Genomic DNA, 10310 nt, shown 5'->3' on the forward strand with positions numbered 1-10310 from the left:
AAATCGGCAAAAAAGCATTTACCATAGCACTCGCCGGAATATCCCTCCCAATCGTTTTCGGAGTCGGAGTATCCTTCATTCTCCGGAAAGCAATTGACGTTGATGAAAAGGTCGGCTATAGTTGCTCTCTCTATTACAGCATTCCCCATCCTCGCTCGCATTCTAGTAGAACTTAAACTTCTCACAACTCAAATGGGTCAACCCGTCCTGGCAGCTACCGCAATCAACTATGTAGCCGCCTGGATCATGTTGGCTCTCGCAATTGCACTTGCAGGAAACGAAAATGGAAACGGATCTGGATCCAAGAGCACGTTAATTTCTCTATGGGTTTTAATTTCTAGAACTGGTTTCGTTGCTTTCATGCTCATTATTGTCCAACCAATGATGAAATAGTGTTGGGCGAATTTCGCAAGTTCACGGTTTCACTTGTAGTAATAAAAATATCGATCCCACAGGGAACGTCTGATAATTTGATTAAAAATTATTGTTTTGATTAAATTCGTTTTCTCGAGGTTTATAGAAAAATCGTTTAATGGTTTAAATGGTTTCTAATTCTAATTTTGGTTATAGTTAAGATTACAATTTTTAGAAATTATGTTTAGATTAAAGTTCATTTCATGGCTTATTTACACTGAGCGAAAATACAACTTTAACTTTGATTTGTTTAAAAAGATATAACAAATTATCAATTGATTCAATTTAAAAGCATTGAACCGTAATCAATCTTTTCCTTTCAGCCTGAGACTGAAAATCTTAATCAAATTCGGAATCTAAACCCGATTATTCGACCTATCGCAATGACCAAATATAAATCCGAATTTACATAAGTGTTCAACCAAGTTTGCATGAGAAAATACCAAATCTCTTTCTAAATATTTTTGCATGAAAACACCAATTAGAATTACTTAAAGAATATCGCTAGATCCAACTTTAAATAAAACAATAGTGAAAATGGAATTGAACTAAAAGATATTTATTAATGTGAGTTGAAACATCACAAGTTAACAGAGAAGAAGAAGTTTGAATGGCATTTGACTAGGAAGAGTTCCGGGTTGTCAATCCTTTACTCAACTTCGTAGGTTTGTCAGACCATGGGTTGCCCCAATACTGGTTCTTCTCATTGAATCCTCGAAATAGCACCTCTCGGTTGATCTACAAAGTATAAACTCGACTTTAGTAAACTCTAATGTAAATAATAAAATATATACATTGTATCCCTAACTATTTGTATTTGAACAATAATTGAACAACAATTAATCAACTATTGAACAACAACTGAACCACATTGAATTTTGAATTCTTCATCTATTTATAATTATCCAAGAGGTGTGCTGAAGAGACGTGTCCTTTGGTGAAGAGTCGCCTCTATCCGGATGAAAGGATGTGTCGTTTGGAAAATAAAACATGTTAATTATGCTGAAATTGTTTGATATTTCTGTAGAGATTTCAAAAATCTCAACACAAATTTAGGGAAGAGGAAGGAATGAGGGAAGGAGCACGCAAGGCTGGTTGCTATGCATGTCGCTACAGAGATTTTCATAATCTTTGTAGTGATAGAAACTATTTTCTTCCTCTTTTGGTTATGTGCTTCAAATCTCTGACGCGGCTTTTGATTCTCGTACGTGGCTTTCATTGAAAACTTAATTTCTTACTCATTTCTACTCCATTTTTGCTCCTATTTGGATTTTTCCAAATAATTAACACTTTGCACATAAGTAACAAATACCAACATATAATCTTTCCAAAATAAATAATTAACATATATTTTTCATGAATTTTAATACATATATGCATGCTAATTTAGGTATATTTTGGGCTTATCAAATAGGTTGCTCGGAAATGCTCGTTGGAGCAAATGTTGTGAAGGAAGGTTATATATGTCTAACACTGGCTGAAGTTATGTTAGCAAGATTGATGACGGATATTTTAAGGATTCATGCGATATTTGGTGCATTTGTGTTTGGTTTGACGATTCCGAAAGGTGGGGAATTTGTCGGTAGATTGATTAAAAGGATAGAAGATTTTGTTTTTGGATTACTGCTTCCGCTTTACTTTGCGTCGAGTGGATTGAAAACAGATGTTACCAAAATTCAAGGGGCTGAAGCTTAGGGGTTTTAGTCCTAGTTATATCGACGGCTTCTTCCGGGAAAATCTTGGGGACGTTTGCGATGGCGATGATGTGTATGATTCCGGTGAGGGAATCATTGGCCCTTGGAGTTTTGATGAATACCAAAGGATTGGTGGAGCTCATAACGCCAGTTTCTATCCTAGCTAGCCCAATTCATGTATTATTTTTGCAGGAGCAAGGTAGAAGAGGAATGCAAGGTAGAAGAAGACGATTGATAGGGGGGAGAGAGAGAGAGAGGAGAGGAGAGATGAGGTGTGGGTTGGGGATTGGGCATTGGGTTAAAATTTAAAAAATATAATAAAATAGAAAATAAGTGAAATAACAAAAATGTCCCTCTTACTTTTTGACTTTCACTCCCACCTCATCATTTTTAACACCGTTAGACAGAAATGCCTATGTTTGCTAACGGATTGAAGTACATGGTACCATTTTGAAAACTTTTAAACCACATGGGTTTTCAGACCGAACCGATTGTTGAACACTTCTAGTTGAACCAAACAGGCCCTTAATACATCATATGTGAATTGATTTATGGAAGGACCTAATACACCCATATATGAAAGATCAAGGGTTCAATGTGTCTAAATGAAAGATCGAGGGCTTAATGCACCAAACAATGAAAGATCAGGGGCTCAATATGTCTAAATGAAAGATTGAGGGCTTAATACACCAAACAATGAAAGATCAGGGCGCTCAAGATGCTTTTTTCCTTTAATCAATATATATCAAAAACATCAAGCATATCATCTTAGAAAAGTTCACACCTCAAAGTGGAGGTTAATTTCAAAATTCCTACTTTTTAGGGATTTGCATTCATTTCAGAATTTCTTCTTTATAGGAATTGTTATCTTTTACTTGGATATTTTTAATAACAAAAAAATTCTATTTTTAAAAAAATTTCAATAGCAAAACCCATAATTAAGCTCTGAACTTTATCTATTTCAAGATCAAGTCATCATTTATTTTTCTACATTGAGCTCTTGATCATCATTCAATTTCACTAGTGGCATATAATTATATATTGCAACCCATTAGAATGCTCAAATTCCTTCGTTCATCAACACGTTTTTCCTTTCATGAAAATTGATTTTCCCCTTCTTCTAACCTTAATCGATTTACAAGTTGAAGATATTAAGAAATATTATCACCACCAACTAATATTAGCCATTAACGGAGAATGTATTACACTCTAAACAGAGATATTAAATAAGGATCGAACTCATAAGAAATTGAATGATCGAGGACTCTAAATGGAAAAATAAATAATCACGAGCTTGATCTTTAAAACATGTAACAGGGGCTTAATTATAGAGTTTTGCTTATATTTATTACATTAATTGGATATATGTTAAACTATTATATTTTTCAGATGGTATGGTTGGTTCATGGTTAGGGAAACTCATATAAGTAAGTCTGCAAATATTAAAGATTTAACTGTTTGGAGACTTTCTGGTCCAATTGATGAGATTACTGATACTTCTAAACTTCAAATTCTACAAGTAATGCAACTAACTTCTACATAAAACCATCAGCCATCAAAACTAATGCAAATTAAACTTTCATAATCATTTTCTAATAAATCCTTTCATCACTTGTGGACTTTTGTACTCGTAAGTCATAACGGCCAAAAATAACACGTTAAAATTATTCTGATATTTAAAAAGAGAAAAAGATGAAGATAGCTAATAAACCATCTTTATAACTTTCAATAAATGTTAATATTTATTATAATAATTATAAAAAAATAAATCACTAAAAGTGCTAAATAATTTAAAAGTAGTTACTTTTCTATTTAAATGTAATATTTAATATATTAAGTTATTTATATCCTAGTTTTCTTAGTAGAAAAATATATGGAATCTTAAACCTTTGGTTTAATGGCTCTATATATTTTTGATATATGAAACTACTTTCTTTAAAGCTAGCTTTTTATAAATAGAATATACAAAGGACGAATAAGAAAATAAAAGCACTGAAGTGTAAGTTGGAATAAAAAAATTAAAAAAAAATCTAATCTTTTATTGAATAATTTAAACAATTCTAATAATCTAAAATACGAAATAAAACTAGGATTAAAGCATTATCTAAAATCTAAAATATTCTAAAAAGCTAAACTAAAAGCTAATTATAAACTAGCAAAGAGCCTCCACAATTAGAGTATGTACAAAATTATCCTCACAATCTGTTGTTCCAAACTTGTCTTTCTTAGCTTCGATCTTACAAGTCTCTTTCCCAATGCATACCTGTACAAATATTCAAAATTACAAATCAGAAATCAATAATTAATTAACAATTTATATCAATTTAACAAAAACTAACTCTAACTATAATTTACCTTTTCGACCACTGATAATGTATCTTGTGATGAACAACTTCCTTTATTAAATGATCCCATTACGGATTGAGTGTCCCCAAAATTAGCAAATTTAATTTCTGAAATTGAATTACCCTCGCACGACAAAACAAGTGTTTCTCCTTCATTAACTTTACCACTTACTGTTCCAATCGAAACAGTTTGGAAACTAACTTCTGTTGGATTGCCTCCAAGTTCCTCAAAAAGAACCAAATTGTTTTTCCCATCTTTAAGGAAAGATCGAGGCACATGATACCTACATAATTCACAATTCAAATCATTAATAGTATTCTAATGCATATAACAGATATATGGAACCGATTATTAAGGATTAATATGACAAACAAATTACTAACCATCTTTGAGTGGGCTTTCCACAATTATAAACACACCTATTATTTTCATATGAACCTCTATAATCGCATTCTTCATTACTGCAGCCAGTCTCATCAGCAAGGTAACTTGGCCAATATCTCCCAATGTTGTTACCATTTACCCAAGCAAATCCCTTTCCCATGCCTAACATATCTAACACTACTGGATCGTTGCCAAATGGCGCCTTGAAATTAGCCTAAGCAATTATACAATTTTATTAATATTAATTAAACATTAAAATCATAGAAAGCAGAAATAATGTTAGAATTATATATAGCTAATTGATTATATTATATATTACCTGGTACCAAGTCATCATCCTGTTAATAGGCAGATTTTGGTCTAACCATTTAGCAGCTGTAAAATGGCGTGAATCCAAACCATACATTTGATTGTTTGAACTTAAGCCGAGAAATCCAATGTTGTATGACCATTTGTGTTTAGATAAATCCTTGATTATTTCTCGTCGCCTTTTTTTCCAACTAAGGCAATTGGACCGACAAGTCCAGTTCCGATTATGTCATATTTGGGACCGTAATTCTATTAAAAAATGTTACATTAGCAAGGAAATAAAAATAAAAATAATTTGATAATTTGATAATTTTTTGAAATTAACATCTACATACTGCTAATCCAACTGTAGAACTGAGTAAACTGATCAAATTTTTCCCATGTCTCAATTTGATACTCTTCTCAAAGTCATATGAAGTAACTCCATACTTAGCCCATTGAGAACCTAATGACAGCAGAAACAAGTTAATTTAAATAATAATCACAGAAACAAATTAATATAGAGGATTATTAATTTAATTACATACCAATATATTTTCCATTGACATATGCATGAAGAATGTGACCACTGCCATTAACTCGAAGAGTCATATCATTGCTCCAAATTGGATCATCTTTCTTAATATGAACACTGTCAATTAAACAAATTATTAGATTAACAAACAAATCTAAAATTTTTTTAAAAAATAGGCATATAATTAACATTAGTGATTTTGAAAGTAAATATTTACCTTGTCATGTACCAAAGATAATCACTGCTATCATTTAGAGATTTTTGATCAATAAGATAAGTTTTATGCATATGACCCATTCCCAAATGCATAGACTTATGGTTATTTTCTGGTTTCCATGACCATTTTAAAGAGCTGGGTTCATCTTCGGCTTCGTTTTTCCTCTTTACCATCTTAGAAGTTTGAGTTTTCACCTAAATTTGATCAAAGTAATTAGGTTTTAATTGATGAAATAATAATATAATTAAATATTATAATGTTTAAAAGCTACATACCTTGGCAGTGTTATATGCTACATTTACACAATCAGGAAGAATACTAACAGACCATGTAGGAATTGTGTAACTAGCATCTTTATATTCAATGGTCGCATCTGATGTGGTATTTTTGTTGCTAAAAAAGCAAGTTGAAACTTTTTCCGTTCCAAAAATAGTTCCCTGAAGAAAAAAATCAAGTAATATAATTAATTTCAATATTATGATCAATTAATCAATTAAAACCCAAAATGAAGGGATTATTTATTTAATTACCTCAACAGAATTTCCAAAATCAAGACGAGAAATGTTGCCACTAGTAAGTGTATCTTCAATGGAGTGAAGAACATCATGAAGTTGCTTCAAGTGGCCATATTTTGGTTGGTTCAAACCCCCTATTTAGTATCAAAATGTAAAATTAATCTCAATATATGAAACAAACAATATAATGATTTCAAAAAAAGATATTAATTACCATATTCATTAAGAGGTGCATCATAATCATAAGTGGTAGTGATATATGGACCACCAGCTGTTCTTCCAAAATTAGTACCACCGTGATACTGAAATAAAATAACAGATTATAAAAAATTATTATTATAATTAATATAAACCAACAATTAATAAACTAGGGAACACAAACCATATAGTAATTTTGGAATGTTCCACCAGTTTGGAAAAATCTAGCAACAGCATAAGCAAGATCCTCGGCCATCCTAAGAGGATCTTTTCCACCCCAACTCTTAAACCAACCCGTCCAATTCTCCGTCCACATTTTCGGGCTATTAGCGTTGTTTGGTGTGAAAGAATCACAATACCAACCATTGCATGTGTTTATCTAATAAAAAAAACAAAAGTAAATGCATTTAGACAAACTTGCACTAGTTTCATATAAAAGCAGAAGAGATTCGACGCACCCATAACAAGCAGAAGAGGTTCGACGCACCCATAACAAACAGACATTTTATGTGTTAATCTATCAAACTTGCAATATTGATTCGACGCACCCATAACAAACAGACATTTTATGTGTTAAACTTTTAACCTTTTTCACAATTTAGTTCGAGAGAATCAGATTAAAAATTAAAAGGTACTAAAGATGCAAATTTTGTCTAAATTTATTTGAAACCCTAAATACCATTTTCTATTATTATACGTTTCTCTATGTTCTACATTAGGACTACTATTACCACTCTTTGATAAATTCCAGGAAGTAACAGATATTTAGACTTTTTTATTTTTTATTTCCATTATCAGTAGAATTTTTGGAGACATAAATGATTTTTGTTTTTTTTATCTTCTTTCTACTGATCAGATGCTAATATTTTATTTAATTGAGCATGTATTGTTGTTTCAAAACTTGGAGCCCCGATCAATATATGCATCTTTTTTTATGTATTATTTCAAAACTACAAGTAAAATTTCTTGTTTTTGAAGTAAATTCAGTTACAATTTGACACTTTTTCTTCCCAATGCAATAATTACAATATTAGACTCAGTCGAATCCAAATCTATATTTAACCGGATTAAATAAGATACAAACGTACCATGGGTTCAGGAGCATCACTTTGTTGGCACATAATCCATGGGACTCCAATATCAAGTGAGTCAGCCATATTTGCACACCAATCAACATAAGACTTCCCGGCATCTCCATATTTTTCCATCACATTGCCATATTCATTCTCGATCTATACATGTATATTCATTAATTTCATCAAATTAAATTGTTGTTTATGACAATATAAAATAAATTTCCATTTTAAAAATCTAAGATTTTAAATACCTGGGAGAAAATAATTGGACCTCCTTGGGAGGCGAAGAGTTTTTCTTTTTTCATCATATCCACTATCAAAGTTGTAAAAAATTTCATCTCATTCATGAATGCAGAATTTGTTGTTCGTAACTCAATTCCGGGCAAATTGTGTAACCATACTGGCAACCCTCTACATAATTTTAAAGGAACCAAAATATCTAAATATTAGGAGCAAAATTAAAATAGGATTCATAAGACCTAATAAAGAATGATATTCACATACCCGTAATTCCATTCAGCACAAACATAAGGTCCAATACGAAGAATAGCATATAATCCGGCAGATTGAATGGTTTTGATGAATCTTACAAGATCAAGATTGCCAGTAAAGTCATATTCCCGATGGACGGGTTCATGTGCATTCCAAAATACATATGTTTCAATGGCATCCAATCCACCTTCTTTTGATTTCTTTATTAGATCAGGCCACATCTATATACATATAGCAAAAGAAAAAAAATGAATGTTATTATCGACTATAACGAATTAATATATATAACGTAAATATTGTAACTAATTACCTCAGCAGTGCTTCTTGGATAATGAATGGAACCAGAAATTAATATTTTGCGTTTTCCATCAATCTTTATGGCGCGTCCATCATGTGATACTATGGTGGCAGTCGAAATCAAAAGATTAAATGCTAGAAAACAAAGAACAAAAAGTGAAGAAAAGATTCTTAGAGAAACCATGTTGTTGTTGAAAATTAACTTAGATAAAATTGATTGAAAGGGTGCTATTTATATATATGAGAAAGCAAATACTAATTCCAACTTGGAATAGGAATTGGTATCCCAACAGAAATATAATTTGGATTTATTGTTAACCTTATCCACCCAAATCCTAACATCCCCTTTATATAGTTAAGTGGACTAAGTATCAAAATCAATGAAAAAAGAAAATAAATATCAAAATCAATAGAATATTCTGTGAACCCCAGAAAAGCAATACAATACAAGATAATGTTATAAGTCTTTGTTTACGGTAAAGGCTATGCTTACTTTGTTTTTTACAAAGTAAGCTTTACTTTGTGTGTTTTCACCATTGGATTAATTTTATTCCCCATCATCCAATGGTGAAAACACACCAAGTAATGGTACTTTGTCAAAAACAAAGTAACCATAAAAGGCACCCTTTGTTTACTCTTTCATTGCAATTTACTGTTAATGTTTCTAATTCGATTTTTTTTGAGAAAAAAACACACAAGATGTGTTTTATTGTTTATTTCAAATAAAGTGTATATTTAGTCCTTAATCAATTCATTTTAATCATTCAAATAAATATGTTAAGCATTTGATCAATTGTTGTTTTAACACATTAAGTTCTTGATCTTTTAAACAAATATAATAAGCCCTTGATTAATCATTTATTTTAACGCATTAATTGAAGCTCCTATTTGATGTGCAAATTACGTGAATAAATCACACTCTATTTAGCATGTGTAAAACTGTCATGATATACATGTTCCTCTAAAAGAAAATTAGTTATAAATCTATATTTTCGCTTACATGTTAAAATAGTGACATACTGTCAATTCTATTTGCGCTAAATGAAGTTTGAGACACAAACACAACTAGATTAGGGGCTTAATGTGTTAAAAATAATTGGTGAAAAACTTAATTTATCAATTTAAAAAATCAAGGATTTAATGTATACATCAACCATCACATGTACTTGTTTAGATTATTCGATTGATCCCTTTGGACTTTAAATATGATTAATTAGCTCATTCAACTTGTTTAAACTACCTTCTTAGTCGTCTCAGTCTAGATGACTGAATAATGAGAGTTTTGGACAATTTAAAATGTTTATCATTCTAAGCAAGTTCATGACTTAATAGATTATTGGAACAACTTTAAAGGTGAGTAGATAACTTTAAATAAATTTAAAGGGCTTAAAAATTAATAAACAAGTTTAGAGAGGTAGTAGGTATTTTCGATAAGTATAGTCCCCTTCATGTATTAAGTCATTAAGCTTGTATAACATTGGTGGAAAAAAAAGAGTTATTTTATTTTAAAATATTAAATTATAGAATCTGAATAAATTGAGATTAACTGAAATTCTTGTCTACATTTAAATTCTTAATTATTTGTTATTTAAAATTGAAAATTTTGGATAAAATCTGAGACTAACCAAATTATTGATTCAATCACCAAAATTTATCTTTAATTGACTGAGTCTTATATTGCTAATTACTTATAAATTTTTGCATCTTTAATTGAATTTAATTTCTTGTGAAATAGGTAAAGCTTGAGTTTCTTCACCAAATAGGACAAAAAAGCCTAGTCATCGTGGCTCCTCCGTCGTGGCTGCCATGGCCGATTCAGTCTCCTCCGGCATGTCCCCCTCTATCTAAAAGCTT

The 10310-nt window shown here is 30.9% G+C and overlaps 1 protein-coding gene and 1 pseudogene across 1 annotated transcript; both read right to left on the bottom strand.

Annotated features, from left to right (window-relative positions):
• Nucleotides 1-4260: 4260 nt before the first annotated feature.
• On the bottom strand, nucleotides 4261-7748 carry LOC136217516 (beta-galactosidase-like; annotated as a pseudogene).
• A 12-nt stretch (nucleotides 7749-7760) lies between these two features.
• Nucleotides 7761-8640, bottom strand: LOC136217517 (beta-galactosidase 15; the record flags this gene model as incomplete). The annotated part of the gene is given in 5 exon segments (XM_066004107.1): nucleotides 7761-7824; nucleotides 7974-8067; nucleotides 8172-8221; nucleotides 8223-8380; nucleotides 8470-8640. Coding segments are annotated over 5 exon segments (537 nt in total), but the record flags the coding sequence as incomplete, so codon positions are not given.
• Between the last annotated feature and the right edge of the window lie 1670 nt (nucleotides 8641-10310).

This window comes from Euphorbia lathyris, chromosome 2 (genome assembly GCF_963576675.1).
Source record: "Euphorbia lathyris chromosome 2, ddEupLath1.1, whole genome shotgun sequence".
NCBI lineage: Eukaryota > Viridiplantae > Streptophyta > Magnoliopsida > Malpighiales > Euphorbiaceae > Euphorbia > Euphorbia lathyris.